The 26,181-nt window shown below is 29.9% G+C and overlaps 2 protein-coding genes and 1 pseudogene across 2 annotated transcripts; 2 read left to right on the top strand and 1 right to left on the bottom strand.

The window, feature by feature from the left end:
- Positions 1–542: 542 nt before the first annotated feature.
- LOC121117774 (regulator of telomere elongation helicase 1 homolog) lies at positions 543–3,603 on the bottom strand. The gene is given in 5 exon segments (XM_040712267.2): positions 543–1,299; positions 1,347–1,755; positions 1,826–1,883; positions 1,885–2,874; positions 3,019–3,603. Coding segments are annotated over 5 exon segments (2,160 nt in total). The 5' UTR covers positions 3,517–3,603; the 3' UTR covers positions 543–1,094.
- A 4,104-nt stretch (positions 3,604–7,707) lies between these two features.
- Positions 7,708–11,938, top strand: Cnot4 (CCR4-NOT transcription complex subunit 4). The gene is given in 9 exon segments (XM_040711998.2): positions 7,708–7,975; positions 8,044–8,316; positions 8,318–8,404; positions 8,467–8,656; positions 9,438–9,726; positions 9,872–10,089; positions 10,159–10,443; positions 10,516–10,875; positions 11,211–11,938. Coding segments are annotated over 9 exon segments (2,217 nt in total). The 5' UTR covers positions 7,708–7,858; the 3' UTR covers positions 11,609–11,938.
- A 62-nt stretch (positions 11,939–12,000) lies between these two features.
- LOC139905414 (protein PALS2 pseudogene) lies at positions 12,001–15,633 on the top strand (annotated as a pseudogene).
- The last annotated feature ends 10,548 nt before the right edge of the window (positions 15,634–26,181 follow it).

Genomic DNA, 26,181 nt, shown 5'->3' with positions numbered 1-26,181 from the left:
ACTGTTACTATAGTGCTGTCTTATGGCTGTCGTCAGGAACGCATATATATATATATATTTTTTTTTTTTTTTTGTTTGAGCCTATGCCTAACCAAAAAAAAGAATTTATGCCTTACTACTTGATATTTTCAAAAATATTGTCCTTACTGAATAAATTACAAAGTGAGGGGTCATGTCCCTCATAGCCACATCGGTAAGGTAGATCTTTTAGTATAAATTACATATTGATTCATCCAATATTTAAAATTTATTATCGACAATATAAATATATCGAAAAACAAGGACAACACTACAGTAAAATTTGATTAAATGAGCATTTATAAGAAAAAGCAAAGTTAATAGAAGTCTTTCTATTAACCTTGAGAAAAAGTAATTTTTTGGTGTAGTTTTGGCTGGAAATTAAAAATTATTTTTTCTAGAGTGCTTTAAACATACTCTTTCATCCGTAAAGTTGGGCTAAAATTGACTAAGTAACTCACTTCATCAAATATGTTCCCAAAAATAGAATTAAAACCCCAATATAATAGTGAAACAATTAATTGTTTATTCAGAAATATATATTTATTATCATAATTTTAATTTTACATAAAATTAGGTACATTAGTCTTTAAAAAATGTTTTGCAGGGTAGAAGATATCTATATATTGAGACTATAATATCAATAATTGATTTCTTGGGAATATAAACATCGATGTTGATCTTTAATAAATGCTTGAAAGTCTAATTTATCTTCATTAGAGAGCTTATCTCTAAACCAATTTTCCTTCATGAGATTCTTTATTGAGTTGAAATCATTAGTAGTTTTGTACTCTTTGACGAAGTTTTTAAATGTCAACATTTCTTCTTTACTTAAACACTTTTTAAGTTTCAAGACCAAAGATTGAGCAGCTCCCTCTTTGATAGATGTGTAATTTGGCACTTTAGTTGACGTATGTGGTTTAATCACAATCTTTTTTCTTTTAGAAGGATACAGAGTAGAACTCGACTGTACATGGGATGAAATGGGTAACGGTCTTTTGACAATTGTAGATGTTGAAGGAGCCTGTTTGGGTGGTTGAGGTCTAGATATCTCTTTATAAAGTTCTTGATTGCATCTAAAAAAACTCTTTCATCTCATTTAATAAAGTATTAAATTTATCAGAGATGGCAAATCCTGGTTGAATCCAATCAGAAAGTTGAGACTTTACATTAGAACCAGAGAAACGTCTATCGAGGAACAATATAGCACCAAAATCGTTTTTATGTCTAATAACTCGTCCTATAGCCTGGTTAATTGCTCGATAGGCCTCTAAATTATACCTAATTAAAAGTATTAATATAACCAATAAATACTACTACTGACTTACCAGTCGTTTCCAGTAAGGTTAGTTGGATCTAAACCCCGTCTTAAGTCAAGATATTTTCGTTTTAATTCGATTCTAGAATCTTTTACATTTGGAAAGGGAATTCCTGTAATAATAACAACTCTAGCATCTTTGTCAGCAAAATCAATTCCCTCAGACACCTTGCCACGCATCACAGCCATAAAACTAGCTCCACTTGAAGAACGAATAGATGCTTTATAGTCATCAACGACTTGGGGAAGAATTCCTTTTTCCTTAGGTTCAATGAAAATAGGCTTATTTGCTTGCATAGCAGTCCAAAGAGAAGAAGTATTTTGCCAATATTCAATACATGAATTCATGACCGTATATGATGGGAAGAAAATTAAAACTCCATCGGGTACGCTCCGAAATATCTTGAGTATACTAAATCCTGAGGTAAAAAAAAAAGTAAGTAATAATCCAAAAAGACAGTATGCTTAAAAACAATTAAATATATTTACCTAAGGAATTTAAATATTTGGGATCCGATCTAGTTAGATAAGCAGAACTTAGGGGGGAAATTATCAACACCGTTTGGGGCTACACGTACTAATATTTGTTGATTAGTTATAATGTGATTGTTTTGAAGTTTAACTTGAAAGTCAGTCAACAGTTCAGAACAGAAAGAATCCATGGGTTTAAGAGTCCCACTGGTTAAAATTATGCTTCTTATTCCAGTTTCAATCAATGATTTCATACAAAAACCTGGACTGAAACACCATAAATTAAAAATTGTATTTTTGTTATTACTGCTTTGAAATGAATTCTTTTGTACATTCTTATCAATATGTAGTTTGAAGTAGGACTTGAGAAGTTCTTTTGTGTTGGAATTATCTTGAAATACTAGGTTTAAAACGCTAGATATAGCTCCTGTCCCACGGCCTTTTGCTTGTCCTCCAACAAGGCTTGCACTTGTCAAAAAGTTGAAGACTTTACCCAAAATATCTTTCACTTCAGAGGCATTCTCATTGTTGATGCCAGAACTTTCAAGTATCTCATGAATCTTATCTCCGTTGTAGTCTTGTATTGAGTTTTCTCGCAATGATATGAGTTCATTTTCAAATTTGATTATAATTTCTTTCAATGAGCAAATTTCAGGCACTGTAAATTCTGCGGATTCAAGGTTTTCTAAAAGCGATTCATTGTCAAAAATTTTGATAACATAATCCAATTCAGTGATAGCCACAGCTATATCCTTAGCATCAAATGTAAAAGAATTGGCATCTTCACAATTACGAAGCACATTATGAGCCTCATCAAGAATTATGACTGCAGAATCTAACTCGATATTGAGAGTTTTTCGAATTTTAGCATCAAAGAGGTAGTTGTAAGGTAGAAAAACTATATCTGCTCTCGAAGAAGAATTTCTTGAGTAATAATACGGACAAATTTTTTGTTTGTGGCCCATTTTTTTAAGATTTTCAATATCGTCATTCTGACAGGGATCGACGTTAGACAAAATTCTATCGATGTCTTTCTCATACTTATTGTAATATTCACAGCTCTTTGCCTGGTTACATGAACAAAATCAAATTCAACAACAGCAACAAAATTAATATCATGAAGATTATAAAAAATAAATAGACACTTATCATTTCATTTGATCTATTAATAAAAGGAATTACACGAAGTTAAATTGATTTCGTTTATATACCTTGAGTTTTGAACGACATAAAATATTCTTATCAATGTTTTTCATATTAAGAACAGCAGGATTGATACATAGTTGATCTCTCGAGCCCAAAACGGCGGAAGGAAAATGTTTGTAAGCTGTCGATGAGAACTCAGATATAACCTGTGTAAGTTGCGAATGAGTTCTGGAGGCATAAATTATACGTGTAGCAGGAGCTGTGGACTCAAGTCCACCTGATTCTAATTTCAGCTTAGCTCGAGCGACTTTATGGGTTTGGAGCCAAGCCAATGAAGAACAAAGAAGACTTAGCGTCTTTCCTGTCCCCGTTGGAGACTCCAATAAACCAAACTTTGCATAATTAAGGCATTTGATCACAGATTCCATGTAAGCAGTTTGAACAGGATAAGGCTGAAATGGGAATTCCACAACCACATCCTCAATCTCTACTTTATGGGTCGAGGCAGGACCCTTTACCTCAGCACCAACTCCACATTCGAAAGACGCTGAGGAACCGTTCATTTTTTTCACGGTGATAATCAAGTATCAACTATAGCAGTCAACAGAAGACGTCACGCTCATGCATACTTCTTCTAGTTTTGTTTTGTTCTCAACGCCCCCCATCAACTAAGCAGAAAACATAATATTAGCTACGTAATTACTAGGTATGTTAAAGGATTTCAAAAAATTTAGGTTTGAAGGATACCTTCATTTGATGTAACTTTTTAACGTCATTTCAGTGATGTCAGTATTTTAAATATTTATTCAATAGAAACGGAGTAATTCGATAGTTTTTGATTGGGAATTCCGACCTCCCTTCTCCGAGGTTTTATTCAATGTTATTGTTTGTTTATTTTGCTATGACGTATGTTTTGTTTATTTTACGTTATGAGAAGAGAAGAAAAGAATAAGAATCAAAGTGTATATATTTTTAATATTTTTTATGTACGCGATGTGGAGAGGACAATTTGTTGTAAAATAATATAATTATTAAATATTTTATACATATTTGATATTATAATTACTAATTAATTTGAATTAATATAATATTTCATACATATTATAATTGATAATTAATTTGAATTAATATAATATTTTATATTATAATTGATAATTAATTTGAATTAATATAATATTTTATACATATTATAATTATAATAACTATAATAAATTCCTTACTAAACACAGTTAAGGGACAACAATATAAAAAACAAATTGATAAGTCGAATAATCGATTAGTAACATTGGAATCATCAATTATGCGTGACATTGCAGCTATAAACGAGTAGAGGCAAAGAAACAAAATAGTTTATGAGTCCTTATAAAAAGCAATAAATAACATTACCAAAATTAATTTATCTAAAACAATATTGTCTTATTGCGAGCAATTAATCACAGATACAAGATTTTCCTTATTGTATTTGCATAGCAAAGTGGAATCGTTACTGCATGGAAATCTAACTCGTAATATTTTTAATCAGCAAAGTTTTAAAAATATTTTGATGAAAAAAAGTTCAAAACTACGTAATGCACATTTAGAAATATCAATTAAAAACTAGGAGGAAGCTTTTGAACTACCTTTAACTTTTAAATATGAATGTAATAAATATCATTCTCTTTACTCTATTAATAATCTATTGACACAATATAGCTTTCTACCTACACCAGCTTTGATCAATAATCAAAGTATTGAATTTTTTTAAGATCTTGATTTCATTGCCGTTGATAGACAACAAGGCATGTACATGACATATTCTTTAGTCCAACTAAAATAATGTCATGTATCATCCGATTTATATGTTTGTGATAATAGAAATGTAATGATTAGGAATAATGTCTCCTGCATTTCGTCGCTTTTCTATTTCAATTCAGTTAACATTAAAAAATACTATCAGATTAGAAAATTGGCACCATATACATACTTTTTATTTCAGCACGGAAGTAAAAGTTTTACTTTGTATACGAACAAACGAACAACATTGGGCATCCATTCTATTAACAATAGGTAGAATACACATAAGTTAATATCAAGGCTCTCGATAATCATCTTATCTCAAGGATGTACGGGAAAAATCAACAATATCTCCATAACAGAAAACTACGACATAGATGTCCCAAACTTTATCATAAGGTCATACCCCCTTTCTATTAACAAGTAACTTATTTAAAAATTTCAATAATTGATAAATTATTTACGAAGAGCCAATTAATAACTTTAAACTATATGGAAGATTTTGAAGGAAACAATGGTGTAATTAGTAGTTACTTATACGACAATATTAACATAACAATAATTGGCATCATGATTGGAGTATTGATTATTAGTCTCATGTGTCTACTGGGTACATTCAAGTGTTTGCTACGATATCAACTACATAAGTTTAAAGAATATGTCAATTGGTATCGTTTAAAGACAGTACATTCTAGTTCATCAATAAATTCTTAAACTTTAACAAAATAAATTTATAGAGTAAAGAGGAATATACTGCATTATATTTAATATTTATAATAAGATTTTATTCATGAAATAATAACAATTATAATTATTTTTCATGTATTATTAAAACTTCACATATATATTATCTAAAGTATCTAAATAAAATAACTACAAAAATATAAACGATTATCCTTGACTAGAATTATGTATAATAATAACAATAATTAATTAACATAAATTGAAGCATATACATTGAACTACATAAAATATCGACACAAATATTAATAATTATCTACCAAAAATTATAATTAGTTAGAATTATAAAAGTTATTGTAACTAAGATTGTAAAAATAAACAATTGGATAATTAAATTGCCCAAATAATTAATTTTTCACTTAATTTGTCAGGTGATAGATAAGAACTTGAATTGATTTGAGTAAATAGGAAAAATGGATTGAAAGTACAACTTCGGAATTATAAACGAATAATAAAAGTTATTGTAATTAAGATTGTAAAAATAAAAAATTGGATAATTAAATTGCACAAATATGTTATGTCCATGAAATTTTGTCAGATGATAGATGATAATTTCAATTGATTTTATTAAAGCGGGAAAAAGGATTGAAAGTACCACTTCGGAAATATAAACGATTATCCGTGACTTGAATTAATATTATTATTAATTCAACAAAAATTAGGAATTAATTCCTATCTCCTTTTTTTGTGTTAGTAGCGCCACTACAACGTTTTTAAAATTCCTAGTAATTACCTAGATTCACGAGAGGTTGCGATGATAAATAAGGGGTTTGTCAGTTGAGTCTACGTTTACTCAACACTCGTACTTTCCTTTTAAACTACTTTGACAGATGTTTAGTTAACTCGCGTCATAGCGTCAGAGACCCGCCTTGTTCATTGATACCTTGTCTATTGCTTTCAAGGACACATCTTTTTTTTAAACATAATACATGTAAACTTGAATCAAATGAATTGAAAGCAAAATATTCTTGTCGTTTATCAATTAGTTCTTGTATGAACAAGAATCCTGTCTCCGCTTAAGTCCTCTTGACTTAAAAGGATCACATCGACATACATGTAGATTATTATTATGAATTATCGGTAAATCTGGTTAATTTTTTACCTTTTTTGATGAAATACCGGGACTGTTAGAAAATAATAGTATATCGAATCTTAATCGAAAGATTTCTCCATATTATGTATATTAAAAAAGTTGAGAAAGTACAAGGTCAACCTATTAACAGTAGCTTTCTCTGTTTTATGATATTTTTTGCAATATTTTTGTCGGTAAACCCATATTAATTGTATCGAGGAGAATAGTGTCTCTATCTATTGCGTCTCTTAAAAAATGTACATACTGAACAATAAAACAACATCTCCAAAAAAATTCAAATTCTTTATATTCAACAATTTTTGTGTAGTCAACAATGACATTGCACCTGTTTTCCCCGCCTTTTTCTCATATAAAGCTTACTTCTTATTTACTGTGCCTCAGTTAGTTAAGTATGTTTTCTGGTTAAGAAATAGCTCAACGTTCTATATAAAAAAAATAATTTTCATAATATGCTAATAAATATTGAAGTTGTAAGATCCTCTTAAAATCCACAGATAAGCATAATATATCAAAATGAAGACAAACACAGAAGGAACCACCATGGCCCATGGCATTCTCTATACTTTTCTTTTTTACTAATAATTTTGTATCCTCCCTCCAAAAGATAAACTTATGATGGATAGGTTTGAGCATTTAATAAATTAGAGGGTAATGTTCATTCAAAATAGGGTAAGATTCCGCGTATTTAATGAACATTTTTATTTGAATAGCTATTTATTTAAGATGGACCAGATGTTCAAATATGATGTTAATCACTTATAGGGCTAGTTATGCGTATGCAGGGAATAAATTAATAGCGATGGAGTCAATCTAGCTAATTATGTTATGTACCTCCCCAAATGACGTCAGGAATGAATATTGCTTAAATGTATATGGAGAAGGACTTGTGTTCATATATATATATATATGTATAGCAGAATTGTAGCAGAAATCAAGAAAGAAAGAAGAAGAAGAGAGAGAGAGAGACAGAGCATTCTTTTTTGAGCTGGCGGTGTGAGTGACTCTCAAGGAAAAAAGAAAGAAAGAGAAATAGAGATAGAGACAGAGAGTGGGAGCGAAAAGGAGAAGCAGAGAGTGAGAGAAAGTATATAGAAAGAGAGAGAGAGAGAGAAGAAGAGAAAGAAAGAAGAAAGAAAGAAGAATTATATTAGAAGTTTGATGTGTGAGTGTATAACAATTAACTAAGTATATTTCAATCGATCTTTGTGTTATAAGAAAGATTTCTACGACTTTTTGGTAAAGGCTCATCTATATTTTTGTATAATCGAGTATCTGCGTGAGAAAAGCCTATTTGAAAAATGTCTGTTTTGAACCCTTCTTCATCAAGTGGGGATGAGTCTCCAGAATGTCCCCTATGTATGGAATATTTGGAACTGGATGATATGAATTTCTATCCCTGTTCATGCAGTTATCAAGTGCGTACTGCCTGGAATAAGGAATCGTAAAGAGCAAACATGATTAATTGTACTTTTTTCTTCTCTAGATTTGTCGATTTTGCTGGAATAAAATCCGTACTGAAGCCAGTGGTCTTTGTCCTGCCTGCCGTACACCATACGGAGAAAATCCCGTGGATTTTAAACCTCTCACTACCGAAGAGTTAGCAAAAATTAAAGCTGAAAAGCGTCTCAAAGATCAGGCCAAAAAACTAAAGATATCTGAAAGTCGTAAGCACCTCGCCAATGTACGAGTTGTGCAAAAAAATCTTGTTTTTGTTGTGGGATTGCCTCCTAGAATAGCCACTGACTCCGAATCCCTAAAAAAAAACGGAATACTTTGGTAGATTTGGTAAAATTCATAAGGTTGTAATTAATTCATCGAATTCTTACGCTGGAAATGCACACCAGGTACAATATTCTATAAAGCTATTATACAAGGCAGCTTAATAAAGTATTAACCTAAATTTCAGGGTCCTAGTGCTAGTGCGTATGTCACTTATTTGAAGTCAGAAGATGCACTAAGAGCGATACAAGCAGTTAACAATAAAACTATAGATGGACGCACATTGAAAGCTTCCCTTGGAACGACGAAGTACTGTTCGCATTTTATGAAAAATCAATCTTGTCCTAAGCAAGATTGCATGTATTTACATGAATTAGGTGGGTACTTTTTAATATCATTTAAACTTAAACAATTTTGTTGTGATCCATTTTAAGCATATACTATTTTATTTTAATATATATTGGCCCCTAGAAATAATTACTATAAAATTAAAATTTTGATGTTTTTAGTCAAAATATCAATATTAATTATTTTTCTTATGGATTTATATAATTGTATCTAGATAACCACGAAATATTCTATTGGAACGAAATCAATCAATGAGTTTATCATTTAAACATTTATTTATGATATATAAGAAATAATACTATTTGCCTCTCAGTGAAATAACTGTTGAGTTCGAGAGTTAATTTGGATTTATAATGCAAAATATATTATTACTATTCTTTACATATGGCATTACCATGAAATGAAAGTTAAAGATTGTGTAATCTCTTGTAGGGGTTTATGGAAATAGTTAATTTTACGTTGCTTTTTTTCTTCTTGATAATACAATGCCTTTATTTATTTCCTAGTACATTATTTGAATATTAATACCTTGACGGATGAAAAGTTTATTATTTTCTAGTTTGACTTTGTTTTTAAATTTATTTTCTGATATTTTCGAAAACCACATCTAGATAAATTTCTGATTTTTTCAACTAACTTTTGTACGTTCATATATTATATTTTCTTTTCCATATTTAATGTTCAATTATATTAAATAATTAATAAAGAAGGTAATTTATTCAATATGTACAAACACAGACATTAAAATTGTTCTTGAATGAATATATGTACAAACTGTCTGAATTTATGCCGTTTTAAAATACTTAATAGGTGATGAAGCAGCGAGTTTTACCAAAGAGGAAATGCAACAAGGGAAGCATACTGATTATGAAAAAAGTTTACATGAAGAAATTCAGAATAATATTCAGATTCTTAGCCACTCGGAATCCCCTCCTTTAGCTTCAGCCAATGATAAGTCCTCCCTGCTCTCTTCCTCGTCATCTTCATCCAGGGACGAACCTAAGTCTCCTTCACCCCAAGAGAACTGGCCAAATTTATCCCTTAGGTCATCTGCATCTTATCAAGAATCCAACTGCGAAAATATTAATAACATAATAAGGTATTTCAAGTACTCCTAATATTAATAATCTTGATTATTTAATTTTGCGTAATATTCATGATTCTTCATGCTTATTATTCTTTGTTTATTTCTTCCTCTTTATTATTTTCTTCTGATAGATCAACTATTATTTATATGCTTGCAGAGATGTTATTCCTTCATTTGAAGGAGAGCCATCTGAAGAGATGAAGAATAATGAAAACAACTTTTTTGAGGATAGTTTAATTAATTCAGGAAGTCTCGTCGTTGATCAACATGTTATTAATAAAAACATAGAAGGATGTAATTTTAATAGCAGTCATAATGGTAGTTTAAGACTTGGAGGAGCAAATGTTGGCTTTGAGTCTTCACCTGACTTACAAAGTATGGGATTTAAATCTGTCTTCAATATTAATTTAATGAATGTTTTTTTTTTAAATATACAAATGATAGAATGGTCTCCTTCATCCATAATAGAAGAATCCAAGGATATTGTGCATCATAGCACAGATGACGAAGATGTTGAAGAGGAAGATGAATTAGGTTTTGATCCTTTCCATGAAACCCAAAAAGCTTTGGCAGAAATGTTAGAATCTGAATCGAAACTCTACCAGGAAACCCCTGTTGTTGAACAGGCCCCAGTTTCTCATCAGTATCATTCATTTTCTTCCGCTAGATCAAAATTACCCCCTCCAGGTTTTAATATGGTTAATTTAAATCCAACTAACGTTTCTCATGGTAAGTTTTACACTTAGTGAAATAAATTCAAAAGAAATATTAATGCTGATATACTATATATTTTCTTCAAAGATATTCATAGTTATCTTCCTGGAAGTTTAGACAATTTATCTTCAACATCCAGTCAGTTTACACCTAGTGGATTTTTAAATGGAGATTATGGATATCGTAATAATATTCATTATCAGCAGCATCATCCTTCTGAAAGCCTATTGCGTACGAGCGGAGATAAATTGAATTATGCAAATAAAGACTGGCAAGATGGTCTTCGTGCTCTATTACCTAATATTAGTGTTAGTTTTGGGACTCTACCTACAACTAGTTATCATCATTCATTAGGTCCTCCTGAGCAACAACAGCCACCCAATAACACACAGCATAAATTTCCTCCTCATAATGAAAGAATTCAACAACAAACCCAGCACAGATCTGGTAAGAAATTAATATACCTACCAAGTTAGTAAATATCCAATCTAAACCATTTATTTTTACTTGTTCTTTATTCTAACTTGTTTTTCTTTCATGCATGTACTAACATTTTCTACATAATTCAGGATAAAAAATCCTGAATTCTATTATGAATTTATACAAAATATTATTATTCTTATTTACTTAAAATATATAATTACATGATATAACGAATTAATCTATTGATTTGCCAATGAGCGTCTATTATATGTATGACATGATATCAAACGTTTGATGTTTGACCTTAATTTCAATATCCATCAATACTTAATGGTATTATATTATTTTATAATTAACAGGCTGGAATAATATTAGCCCTAATGATTGGACAGTGTTGGATCCAGCTATTGTTGGAGGACAATTGGCTGACAGTCGTTCGGACTCTCCCCCTAATTGGATAAAAACAAATTTGGAACAATTGACCACGGATTCGCCTTGTTCTTATCAAGTCGGTTCCTTATTGCCGACATTTGAAAACTTAGGACTTTCATCTAACTCCTCTAGTGGAAATTCTTCTTCGTCTTCAGGCCATCACCATCATCATCATCAGTATAACAACCATCATCAGCAAAGACATGGAATGCATCATTGGGGACAAAGTACCCCTCCACCTGGATTTTCTAGAGCCCCTATTCAAAATCAATATTCAAATATGGGAACTAATGAAGGACATCAAATAGAGAGTACATATGGCTAAGACAAATGATAGAAATTATAAATGATGAATTAAAAGTGCGACTATGAAATATAAAGAAAGAAAGAAATTGTTATAATCAATAGCATTAAAAGAAATCGAAAAAGTTTTATGGCATCATGGATATTATAATAAATTCTATCTGTAGTAAGAAGCAAAAGAAAAAATACAAAGACAAACAATAAATGCGAACATCATTTGATTATTATCTATGGTTAAAAAAAAGATTATTTACCTTGTTGGTAAAGAGTAATGCCATCTTCATCATCGATAAGTTATTTCTTTGAATTTTTTACTACGTAAGCGACTAAATATAAATATTTCAGCACTTCATAAGCTATAAGCTAAGAATTAAGTTATTTTCTGCCTTCAATTGATATGACTGTTTAAACCATCGAATATGAAGGGATGTAATATTCTTCCTTTGAGGAAGAATGAGTGGTCAAATAAGTAATAGTTTAACAAAATAATTATTCATCAAGAAAATCTTCAAATTAGAAGGAAAAATAGATGGAAGAATTGACTTCGTTTTGTGATCTCTGTCTAGAACATATTTTATTAGTCTTTTGGAAGGGAAAAATGTCATTTTTATGAATGAATGGTTTTACCGTTATATGTATATGATCAAAAAGACAAGGTATTCATTGAATTAATAATTACATTAATAGCTCCTTGGCAAATGTGCCTCGATTCTTTTTTTTAATTCTTTTCTTTTTAATGATAAAATTAGTTTTGAATTACTCAAAAATGTATAATAATGACGTAAGATTATAGAAGGACTGTTTTGTACCATACTTATTGTCAAGTATTATCAAAATGCGTATTTTGACAAAAAAAAAGTGCATTTATTTACAAAGTGTATCACAAAAAGTTAGTACACTTACACTTGGAATTTTATAATATATGAACATATGTATGTACTTGAATGCAATGTATGTAATACATACTAAAGTATTTAACCAATTACATTACATGAACTATATACTCATTTTTATAGTGATAGAAAAGGAATGGTATAGGGAGAGGCATGAAATTCTGCTCTTGTTAAGGGTTCCGTGGGAGAGGTAACTACATACCCTAGTCACATACATACGTACATAGACAGGTAAAAATGAAGAATTACAGCAAATTATTTGTACCTGTGTTTATATATATATATATAAGCCAACAACCTTTTTATTTTAATGTAAATACATTAAAATGAGAGAGGAAGTACGAGAGTATTTCAGTGAATCCATGGACGATATTCGTCGAGTTACTATTCCCAAACCGGGTGTAGGAGACAAATTAGGACTCACTGTACAACGATGCGGCGACTGTGTTGTTGTCACTCGGATATTGTTTGGTGGTATGGCAGATGCTAATGGGCTCATAGACATAGGTGATGTCATTCTTGATATCAATAATATTCCAATCCATTCACCCGAAGATCTCATGGCCCTCATCAGTATGTCTGACAAAAGAGTAAACTTCTTGGTTAAGAAAACTCCTGAAAATGAGTTGGCCAAGTATGGAATTCCGAACACTCCGAGTCTCAGAAAAACTATTATCGAAAAATCTAACATAGATCAAAGAATTCTATACCACGTAAAAGCATTGTTCGACTACAACCCCTACCAGGATAGTCTCATTCCTTGTGCTGAAGCTGGTTTATCATTTTGCCATGGAGATATTTTGGCTATATTGAACAAGGATGATGCTAATTGGTGGCAAGCTAAGAAAGTTGGAGATTATAACTATGAGGAAAATGGAAAACTCATTCCTTCATTAGAATTGGAGGAAAGGCGAAAGGCTTTCGTTCCTCCCGAATCTAATTACACATCGAAGATAGGACTTTGTGGTGCTATCATATCCAAGAAAAAGCGAAAATCTATTTTTCGTGCTTCCCAATCAGTAGTTCAATTAGATAGAGCAGAATTGCAACTCTATGAGGAAGTTACTCTCATGAAACCATTTAGAAGGAAAGTTATCGTCATTGTTGGTGCTAGTGTAATGGGAAGAAGGACATTGAAAAATCGTATTATCAACGGAGACCCATCCAGCTTTGGAGCTGCTATTCCTCATACATCACGACCAAAACGTCCTGAAGAAGATTCAGGTTCTAGGTATTGGTTTGTTAGTACTGAAGATATGGAAATGGGCATTCGTCAACATGAATTTATAGAGTACGGTTCCTATAATAATAACTACTATGGTACTAAGTTAAGTAGTATAAGAGACATCATTAATGATGGAATGACATGTGTATTTGACTGTTGTGTAGCAGCTATGAAACTCCTTCGTAATTCATCTGAGTTCATGCCATACATCATATTCCTTGCAGCTCCTGGTATGGATGATATGAAACATATTTATGAAAATTCACGTGTTTCGAAAAGTATTATGACTTCAAGTAAGACTTTGTCAAACTTTGAAAGAACTTCGTCCATTCGATCTAGTTCTCGAAGAGCCAAGACTTTATCCTCCCTTAATTCGCTGTACGTAGAGGAAGATGTCATGAAAAATTTAGAGGAGAGTGCAAGGCTACAAAGAACATTTGGTAATTATTTTGATCTATCAGTTATTGATGAAAATAGAGATGAAACATTTAGAAGAGTAATGGAAGCTTTACATTGTTTGAGCTTAGAGGACCAATGGGTTCCTTCATGTTGGATTTTCTCATAAGGAAATCCTGAGATTCTGTGATTTTTCTTAACAGTTCAAATCAGTCTACTGCCATTAATTTTATTCACAATCATGTAATCTTTAGAATTATAAATTAATATTATATACCTTTCTTTTTGCTCTATAGATAATTATGTAACTATTTATTTATGAATTTGGTAAATATCTGAATAAATTTAATATAATATTTCATAACATTAGATCTGTTGATCGAAAATAATGTCTATTTGTTATAAAGTAGGTACCAAAATGGCCAAGGTAATTATGGAATTTTAGGTCTAGCAACAACTTTTATTTAAGTAAATACAATTGCCAACCTATAATATTTATAGGATCACGTGGGACTTCTTTTAATCGACGAACGTACGTATGATTTTATTTATCACTCAATATTGACCTTCGATGTATTGTAATAAGGATGTACTTACATATTATAGAAAGTTTATTTGACTTATCAACCTAAAATAAGCTTATCATGAACTAAAAAAAAAGTGAATTTAGCATAATATAAGTAATATGTCTACACATTAGGTCGATTTTTGGTGGAGCAACGGGCAAAGTAGAACTATGCTTCATTGTTTTATGGACCTTTCCCTATTGTACGTATGTTTTGTTTTTTGATTTTGTTAAGTATGATTTCATAGTTCTACTTTGCCTCATTGCCCAATACTCCACCGGAAATCGACCGAAAGAATAAACAACGAACGATACGGAGAATTAGGAAGGATCCATAAGGCAATGAGACACAGTCCTACTTTGCCTATATTATCCGTCTATACGTAACTTTCCTTCTTTTCTCTTTTTTTTTGTATTACGCAAAATGTATTATGTAACTCAAAGTGATGGTGATTGCCGATTGGTAATAATATGTTTCAAAAAAGGCATGCAGCAGCCTGAAGGTTACGTAACTTCTGATCCATTACATGAAAATCCTTCGTAATTTACATTGTAAGGAGACTTAAAAATTTGTGGTAAAATTATCTTAATAATCACTAATAATAATTATACTATAATTACAAAGAATTTGCAATATTTCTTATTCATTAAAGAATGCAAAAAAAATAAAAAAATGATTTTGATAACATTATTATTAGAAGTACAAATATTTGAAGGAAAATAGATAGTATCTGTTTGTCCTCAATACGAGACATATTGTTGAATACTCTTAAAGATTTCATTTTTACATAAATGTTTCATCTATATAGATGTTCTTCAAATTTATATAAGATAAACGAAAAATTATTGTAAACCTTCAAACTTCCTATAAATACTTAAAATTAATCCACTATTTTTTTTTTCGCGATAACATAATAATCTTTGAGTTTGTGTAGTCGAGTTTAGTTACCCATTAAAATTATGTATGATATATTTTTTTTCTCGGTTAAGTTTTAATTAATTCTTTTGAGACCGATCTGGATTAATGATTTGGCCCAGAGTGCGATTTGAAACCCTGCAGGGGTTATTACGGTCTTAGACTGATCTGGGATTTCCAGACCAAAACCCAACACCAGTAGTTTTGTACTGATATGCTTTTGATGTAATTAGTAGATAACTAATTTGATAAAGGTCCTACATAACATTACTTGTATATATAATTAATTGAAGAAACTCCAATTCATAATTTAATATGAAATAACTATATATTTTGGATGGTCATGCTCTATTCATTTAGTAACTACATGATATTAGTAGAAACTATATTTGTAAGACATTAAATCATCCATTGAGGCAAAAAAAAAAAAAAAAAGTGTGATGTATTTATTTTCCAATCATTATTATTATTTGCTTAATTATAGTGCTTATATAAGAAGTTACCACCAGTACTAGTTTTATTGGTGCAAAATACTTGTAAAATTGAGGTACCCCGCCAAAACGCAATCAAAAATTTTAATAATGTATTATTTTTGCTGAAAAAAGTAGTCCAAAAAATACCTTAAAAGAACGTAATCATAAAATATCTCAAAAAAATGAAAAGTAGGGATGCATTTTTCTTCATCTTAATCTCCCCGCTTGGTAAAACCGGCTGTTCCTAGGTCCCGCACTTTGACCTAAAAAAATAGAAACCTTGCACTTAATTATTTACTTTAAAAAAAAACATTTGAAATGCATTTCAAATTTAAAGAAAGAAAGTTTAGGGGCTTGCACATTTTTTGTAGCCTTTGGGTTCACTAAAATCGACCTTGTTATCATTCAATAAGTTAACTATCTTAAAATAGACATAATCAGCAATCCTCATTTAAAAAATAATTAACTCCTTTTTTGAGTAAAAAGTATGGTGTAAACTATTATTTTATATTTGAATGTCATAATAGGATCAACAAATATACTTAGGACTTATTTTTTAGCGTAAATCAAAAATTTATCTTCATCTTCCGGATCCTAATAAATATGTATGTTGATTTACCTCCTCTTTTTGACTTTTATTAACATTGGAAGGACCAGATGCATTTTTCTATCTATCCATTATTTTTTTTTCTATGAACTATTCGGACTAAAGGAATCAAAGGGAAGATCGGTTATGTATATCATGATTCATGTCATAAAATTACTTGTTCCCTTTCCTCCACTCTGATGTAAAAATTGCAACTTTAGAGCGCCCGGAATTTAGATCTTTCAAAACGTAAATTAGAAATCATTTTTTATGTATAAATTTCAAATTCTATAAAAATTGGTCATTAATTTCCTGAGCTAAAAAAGAAAGGAGACAATGTGTCTATTGATATTTTGATTTCTGAAATTGAGCAATTTAGGCAAAAAGGTTAAATACTTCTGTCATACATCTTAAAATATCATTAAATCCTAGAATTAGGCAAAAGGGTCATTCCTATGTTTCAGGCTCTGATGAAATGAAAGTATTCAATTTTTCCGAAGGACAAAATTAGAAGACAAAACAGGATGGAGGAACTCAAAGTGTATGAAGAACTTCTTCAGAATCTTTTCATTAATAAAATATTATGGATGCCTAAAAAGAAAAATATTTATCTAAGTATTTATTTTCTGTATTACTTTTGAAGATTAGATTTATAATAACAAAATCTTGGGTGTTGTCATAGCAGTAGGACACATGCATTTATCGATTTCATAAGATTACAGCCGTTTGTCTAGTGCAGTGGCTTTTAACCTGTGGGGAATGACAGAGTTCCCAAGTGAGGAATGACCAAACGGACTCCTTTAAAATTTTGCCAATTTTCACCAACTTCTCCAAATTTTTAACCAAATTTCAAATCAAAACCATTTACAAACTGTTTTAATAACAAAACAAAAAAAAACAATATATAAGGTATTGTAAGTTATGTTTGGGTAAAAGTGAAAACACTAGTTGGGTAAAAATGTCAACAGCGGCATCACGCAAACTCACTCCTGTCGTGTCTCTCCTTGATGTAACATGTGGTTAACAGAGCTACCATTATTAAGTAATTACTCTTACGTGTATATATTCATACTCTATTTTATAAGAATCTTCATCAATCATTAGTTTATTTTAATTAAAATATCTATGTATTTCTTTGACATCATACACTATACAGTAGTATAGTCTGTTCACTTTTAAAGCCATTACATGATTTTTTTAATTTTCTCATTTTATTCAATAACTAGGTATGTCTCCAACACTGTATTACTTTCGCTTGACGTCAGTGAAATGTTTTATATTATATAACAGGGTACAAAACAATTATGAAGAAAGGCCCAATTAGACAATTTCCAAAGCGTGGGTCGATGAGTTTTTGTGATTAGTTCAGATGATGCTTTTTTTAAAATAAAATATGTATTTTTTTTTTTTTTTTTTTGTTCACTTCAGAAATTAAATAATTTTTTTTTTATTAACTCAAAAATTAACAATATGGTCAGCTAAAAAACTTGATGGCGTTGTTTTACATATAATTATGGCTGTAAGCTTTTTTTTTCAATTTATTTGTTAGCGTTTAATTCATAAAGTATAAAACATAAATTGGGGTTACCAGCTATATGTAAGGGTGAATTTTTAAGTTTAGGTATACTCTCTTATAAAAGCTTAATGTAATAAAACTTTACAGCTGATAATAAGTTTTAATTTGAGGAATAGTTCTAGTTATCAAGTGAACTAACAAATTAGCTTTGATTCATTTGGTTCAAAAAGGGGGTGTTAGGAAAGATGAATCATGATTCTAGTTGTGAGGTTGATTGACAATTAAGATTTTAACATAAACTATTTTTATATGGTCATTTGATCCTAGCCAAACTCCAGCAAATACCATTTTTACAACACTTGAACACATTCGTTCTAGTTTAGCTTTAAATTACTTCGCTGAAATAACAGTATTAACGGAACAAATATAGTCCTACTTTCAAAGATGTGATGTAGGAGAATATTCAGTCGAAATCTTACTTTTAAAATTTTAATAACTCTATACACTTAAAATTATTTATCTGCGACTCAACATTTCAAATTATTATATAATTACTCCATACCTAATATATTAAATTATATCAGATAATCAAGTATCTGTTGAGTAATTCGTTGAAATATATATATTAGTGATGCAGCACGGCATTGCCTCGCTAAAAACAAAATATATACTGTGTATTTTGTTGTCAGCTGTAGATGTTTTTACTTTTTTTCTACTAATCAGTGTTCTGAACGTTGATTGGTTGAATTATAATTAGCTCCTTTTAAACTGTGAACAATTCTCAACAATCATTGAACAACAATTCTATAATTGGGAAGAATTGGGTAAATACCAACTGATTTCGGCCTTTTTCTGGTTCTTTCCGGATAAATGGTTGTGTGATACAATAAAGGTAACGACGTGAGATGTTAGTATTTTTGACAACCCGTCTTAACAGCAATAACAAAAGATTAAAATACGACCCGATGTCATATATATTTTTTTAGATTGTGACAAATGTGTTGGACAAGAAAAATATTATTTGTCAATAAGTCAACACAAATCTGGTATTTATCCCGATTGCACACAAAACATGTTGAAAAGGTTCAAAAGTAAAAAAAGAAGTATGGATTATTGGCAAACAATAATTTTAGAGAAAATTTCAAAAGAAGTTCTAAAGGTCTCCTTGAAAGACACAATTTTTTATTATTATTATGTTGAGTGAAACCCCTGATCGTGTAAGTTATTTCAATTTTAAGAGTAAATGCCGACAGAATTAGTGGAACGGAACGCTAAAACCTCATTTTCAGCTTTCAGTGGGCAAAAAAGTTTTGTGTTCCACTCAATGAACGTGTGCTCCACTAAATGCTAGTAAATTTCGCATTCCGTTCACAAGCCTGCATATAATCTTTAGATCAGTTTTGATACTTTTTGATTTTTTCCTCCTTGGCCTTGGGATACAAATACGAACTCAAAAAGTTATTTTGTCAAAAAAAAAAAAAAAAAAAAAATATTTAGTCTTTGTAAAGAAGAAAATTTACTAAAGGTTCAATTTGTAATTCATGAACATTGCAACATCCGTTCGTAAATTTGGGTGAGTTAATTATTATTTACTATTTTATTATTGCTTCGAAATTTGATCTATAGACTTTAGGCTACAATTTATTTTCATAAATTGTTCATTTAACATAAAACATGCTTTAACATTTTTTATGTTTCACAGAGTACGTCGGGAATGTCTCATAGCAAAACATAATAACATCAAATATTTGCATAAATGGGAAGCAGATTACTTTAATTATCGCACAATCTATGATAAATTGATTCGAGTGCCTTTCTTTGGTCCAAAAGGAATAATTTCACCATATATAAACTTTTATCCATGAAATTTAGGGAAAAAATGACTCTGAAGGAGGTCCTAGATTTACTTGAAGAAGAGGACATCGATAAACCTTAGGACTTAGTGATATTTGGTCCAGATGATGACGATGAGGCAACTGATATTGATGATGAGTACGAGGAGAGAGTTGGTCCCATGGACATTAATGCTGTAGGGATTTCTCCCTACAGCAGATTTTCAGTCTGCAATTTGAGTTTGTCAGGCAAATCTTCTATGGTAAAAAAGAAAAGAGGTGATTTGGAAACTGCTTTCATCGAAAAATATATAAACATTACTGACTGGAAGGATTCAGCAGGAGTCTATAAAGGTTCAAATTTTTTAGGAACTTTTAGTCGGTATTGTAAAGACAAAAAAAAAAAAAAATACATTCCCTGCCCTGTTTCAATTATCAAACGCAAATCATATATAAGAGGAGTAGACTTATTGGACAACAACATCTCTAACTATAAGATATCATGGCAAAAAAAAAAGATCGTACTGGGTCATATATAACTGGTCCTTAAATGTTATGATGGATCAGGGCTGGATACTTTTTCGAACTGTTGAACAAAAGAGACTAGTAGATGAGCCAAATCGACTTTATGAGGAAATTTGTTTCTGCGGTGCTTGTAAGATCCAAAAACAGGACAACTCTAAATACAAATGCAGTCATGAACAATAAATAAGAGTTATGATCAAGGCAATGAATTGATTTACTTCAAATATAACACAAAAATTGTTTGTCAAAGGTGCAAGCAGACCCAACTCGGACAAAGGCGTACTTATTATCGATGCAGAAGATGCAATGTGGGTATTCATCCACAATGTTTCGAATCTTATCATACTTCGCCAAGAAACACAATAAATTATATTTTCATTTGCTGATTGGAATATATTTAAAATATTGAATATGTATTTTCTTTTAATAATTTTATATAAGATGGTTTTTTTGCTTGGTATATTTAAAAAAATGAACATTGTATACGGGTTGTGCCCATACGTTCCTCAATGAACGTGGCTTTACAGTCCATCGGGTAGGCGTGAGGTCCAATTTAAGACATAATTAACCTTATTCAGGTTTATAAGAATATCATATTAAAAAAATTCTGTAAAAAAAAATAAGGTTAGTGTAGATGGCCAGTAATGGGTTAATAGTAAAAATATATTCCTGTGCCAAAAATTGTAACATTCAGAGGTGGTCCATGGCTCTTAAACTTTTGACTAAAATTGTAAAAATATAAACATTTGCTGACGTTTTTATTTTACTCACATGTAGTACGTTCTACATGTGAGTAAATTAAAATTTTACCAATATCGAGAAGAGAGGAGTGCACCAAATAATGGCTCGTTTTACGTATAATGTACTTTGTTTATTCATTAAAAAATCAATAGTAAAATTGGTGTTAAAAAGAATTGAATATTGATACTATTAAACCAGTAAACGTATTAGTATAACCATGAAATTGATTTATGCATAGAGACAAAGTTGGCATTATAACTTTATGGTATTATAACAATTGGAAATATCGATTTTTTCCGCTAATTTTTCAATATAATAAAGCAAAGTCTGTTGGTTGTTTTATTTTTTCCCTATCTTGGTGAGAACTCATTTTTAACAGCAAGCGTATCATATTTAAAAAGAAAGAAAAGGAGAGTACTTTTTTTAGGGTTGTAAGTGCTAAGCACTTTATTAGCGGGCTAGTTTTTGTTTTTTTTCAATAAAATATGGTTCTGAACGTTAAAATTTATAGCTATACAAAGCTTTTGTTAATTTATGGATAATTCTTTACTATGTTTGAATAATATTCAAACAGTTGGGAAACAACTAAAGGACTCCTGAGAAAATGTTTACCTCAAAGTTTCAGCGTCAAATTGAAAAAAAAATTGACAAAACACCTCACTAACACAAGAACTTAGACAGTATTTTGTTGTCAGCTGTTGATTTTTCTACTTCTTCTCCCGTTATCAGTGTAATGAACATTGATTGCTTCATTACATTATGATTTTGTTAAGTTGTGAACAATTCCCGACAATTAGTAAATAATAATTCCTTAGTTAGGAAGAATTTACTAACTACCAAGTACCAACTGTTATTTATTTATTATTATTTTTTTCTCAAAGGTTGTGAGATATCATAAAAGTAACGATGTGATGTAAGCAGGGATTACACAAAATAAGGATAGGAGCAAGAGAAAACATTTTCCTTTATGCTATAATTAGTTGTCCTTAGTGATGTTAATTGTTTTTCTTTTTTAGCTTACCCGTTTTTTTTTTTGGAATTGGTAATCTGACGAATGAATTTTCTTTTCCTCAACTGTTGTTATTATTATTTAACTACTGAGTAGTGAATTTATTTTGCTACTACCTTCAATTATATTCAAAACCTGATTGAACATTTGTGTGTGCTCATAAAAGATAACATTGAAAGTTTGTTGCAGAGTTATAATTGTAAGTTCTTGATGGACTCCTAGTAGAATTGAGGATCGATAATTTAATTTGGAGTAATTCTTGTCATTTTTTGTTCATTTCCTTCTCCCACCTCCTCCTTTGTCATAGCTAACTTTAGCTAATCTAAATAAAGGTTTATCGTGTTCATTTTTTTTTTTTTTTACAAACAATTTTCTTATTCTTTTCTATAACTTGATGTACTTATTCCATTGAATTACTACGAATGAATAAGTTCATATATCATTTTTAAGTGATTTTATGAACTTATAAAAATTTATTAAGAAAAAGATTTTAATTTTTGTGAGAATGTCAATCGTTATTTTAACCCAGACTCTAAACAAGTAAGAAAAAAAGGAGAATATATTATGTTCAAATCTAATCTTAAGGAGAGATTAATAGATACAGGCCATCAAAAAGTAAGAGCCTATTATACTTACCCTACAAATACCAAGAAACTTGTGATGCTGAATTCCTGTTGTTCTCTACATCCTCAGAAATGTTATATATAGTAGTTTCATCTGTAATCTTCTATGAAGACACTTGGAAAAAACACATCCTCCGAAAATTAATGATAAATAGAAATTTAAGACTTAATAAATATAATATCAAAGAACAAAACAGATTATTATAAACCGGTCAAAAAATCTAAAGGCTTATTTCCACATGTGTCAACAGTATTTAATTCATTGTTGGATAGTTTCATTCAACAACGCACTTTTTTCGCTCTTAAAAATGTCTAATTTTGTGCCTACAAACTAAGATGTGCAGACATAATTGATTTTCTCTTAATTGTTGAAGTAAAACGCTTCTCAAGCCCATCAAATGCTTGTGGGAGCTTACGGTGCACATGCTCTAAGCAAGGGACAGTGCTTCAAGTAGTCTAAAAAATTCCAAAGTAGTGATTTTGATTTTTAATCTGATATAATTTAGAGCATTTTCACGTGACGTCAGTATTTTTGATGTTGAGTATTTTGTGGGCCTAAACAACCAATGCTTTATAACAATGAAAATTATTTTTTCATTAATAATAACTAAAATAGTGAACTACTGGATGTCAAAAGGGGACCAACAAATAAAAGTCCTTAAACCTTACTTTCTTTCAAAAATATATCTTCCTATTGCATAGTTTTATTGTATTTTATATTTGACCTTAAAATATGTTTTTACATCGTTCCACAATCTTATTTTTATATTATATACAATATATTAACAATTACAATTGAAATAATAAGATATTTTTCTCTAATTACCCTACTTTTAAAATGTTGGTAAATAAATTGTACACAAATTTAGACATTTCATAAGGATTTTTAGTACACTTTCATTTCATTCAAATATCACTGTTTATCATTGACATAAAGTAATATTTTATGCAACTCTTATGTCTTTTTTATTCATAAATACATTTGACAGAGTTTAAATAAGATTTATTGGAAATTTGTCTATTTTATGTAGTAAAAATATCCACGTTGACTTACCAAGCCATAAAAGGTGTAAGATTAATCGATTTTGTTTGCAATATGTTCTACATATATCTTGAACGTTTGTCAATATGTACAAATTACGAATTTTTTTAATTCAATATATATTAAAAAATATATTTGTGCTATTTCAAGTCAATTAATTTTTTTGGTGCCATTCATTTCAAACTTTACCTTTTTTGTGTAATTTTCCAGTATTTGAGTTTTATGTTATTGTCTAAAAACTGCAAAAGCTTTTAAACCTGTCTGCAGGAGTATTTTTTGAGTATGCATAAATCAATATTTTGCCGTCTGTCAGAATGGAAGAGGAGGAGGATATGCTTATAATAAGCTTAGATATTCCTCCCTCCCATATTTGAAATCTAATAAAAGAACATTTTATACACCTTTTTTTAACTGCCCTTAATCAAATTTAGCTAGTGCGAAATTTTTTATTCGTTTATTTATTTTTTTCAAAAAGGGAAAAATTAGTTGTCCCTACTCAATTTTTATGATCTTCTGACAGGCGATCAGAACAGGTTTTACTGAGAGTGAAACATAAGCAAAATACAAAATATAGGGTTCTCTCAAGGCAGTAACTTGGATTTTCTTTGTACATGTTATCAAGATGCCATTTTTATTAAAAAACTATTTCAGAATAAATGTTGAATTACTTTTTTTATTTTTAATATAAAATGTATTTATCCGTTTTTGAAACAAGAAATTTGTCTACAAAATGTTTGTTAGAGAATCCCCCCTCACACACAGACACCTGTAGTCATGGGCCTCTATTTTTTACATTTAATTGCAAGTAAGTGCCCCACATCTTAAAACCGGCACTGATCCTGATAATGAAGACATTGAATGCTAATGATTTATTATTCCAGATTCTCTCAGAGTAATGTGTTAAAACTCCCTCGTAGTTTAGTAATTCAAGAGTGAATCGATGCTTAGAAATTTTTATCCATTATTACATTTAATTATGTATATGAGTCCCAATATAAATCATCAACTTCGATTTAAACGATGGCATAATGAGGTTCGTCACTTTATTTTTTCATTTGAGGGCTTACAAATATTTAAAATTTATCATTTTGGATATCACCTTTTTTTAAAAAGGCATATTTTGAGGACCTTCTTTATTAGATTTTTGTTTTGTCTATTATTAAATATTATTTATTTTGCTTACATTACATCAAATTTTCCGACTGGCATTTCCATAGGGAAGGGGGGCAACAGACCTGGTTCTAAGAGTTTTTTTAAATTAATATTATACCAAGCACATGGAACATGTAATTAGAATCTTCATCCCATAGATTTATTCATCGACCAATTTCACTTATGCTAAAGACACCAATTTAGGTGTGAAAGGAGTGTTACGTTTATCCTTGGAATCATATCACATGAAAACTTTGGGATTCCCATTCAATACATTTCAATGACTTTATAGTAATTTCTCAACAAATAAATCAACCAACTGTTACTTTGTTCATACATATACGTATAATCATTATTATTTATACATGTAAGTACATTAATTACGACGTTTTAATATAAAATATGACACTATTAAATAATTTCTTGTACAATATGTTGGATTAACTTTATGTTTTTATGTTGTACCTTATTTTTTTGCTATTAAAATTTGCAAATATTAACTATAAGAATATTTTTTTATTATTATATTATTGTTATTAGTCTTACAAAATAAATTATTATAGTTGCAAACCAATAATAACTAATGCTAATTTAATAGGTGATCGATATTTTCTCGTTAAACTATTTTGCCTTAAGCCATTTTGTCTCAAGGATATTTCCCCTTAATATATAAATAAATTAGATTTATTTTTTGGTTATAATTGATGTTTTCTTTGAATTTTTTAATCAAAATATATCATGTTTATTACTAAAAAATGTATTTATTGGTTGTTTTTCTGTAAGAATAATGATGGAATTATGCCCCAAAATTTCGATGCATACATACTATGAAAATCTCACCATGTAATGAGTTCAAAACGTAGTCAAAATATGTAATAAAGTTACAAACACGACAAACTATTAATGTGGATTAATGAACATTGATAATAGTAGGTATGGAGTTCTAGACACATGGAATAATCACACATGCAGCTTAGCTTGTCTGGAAGGAATAAAATAAAAAAATGACGTAGAAAAGAAAAAAAAACTAAAATATATGCAGGTAATACGCAGTACCAAAAGAGTATATTTATTTACTTCAACATGCTTAGGACTAAAATA

The sequence above is a fragment of the Lepeophtheirus salmonis genome, chromosome 5 (genome assembly GCF_016086655.4).
Source record: "Lepeophtheirus salmonis chromosome 5, UVic_Lsal_1.4, whole genome shotgun sequence".
NCBI lineage: Eukaryota > Metazoa > Arthropoda > Copepoda > Siphonostomatoida > Caligidae > Lepeophtheirus > Lepeophtheirus salmonis.
The sequence above is the reverse complement of the archived record's forward strand: the minus strand, read 5'-3'. Positions and strand labels throughout refer to the sequence as shown.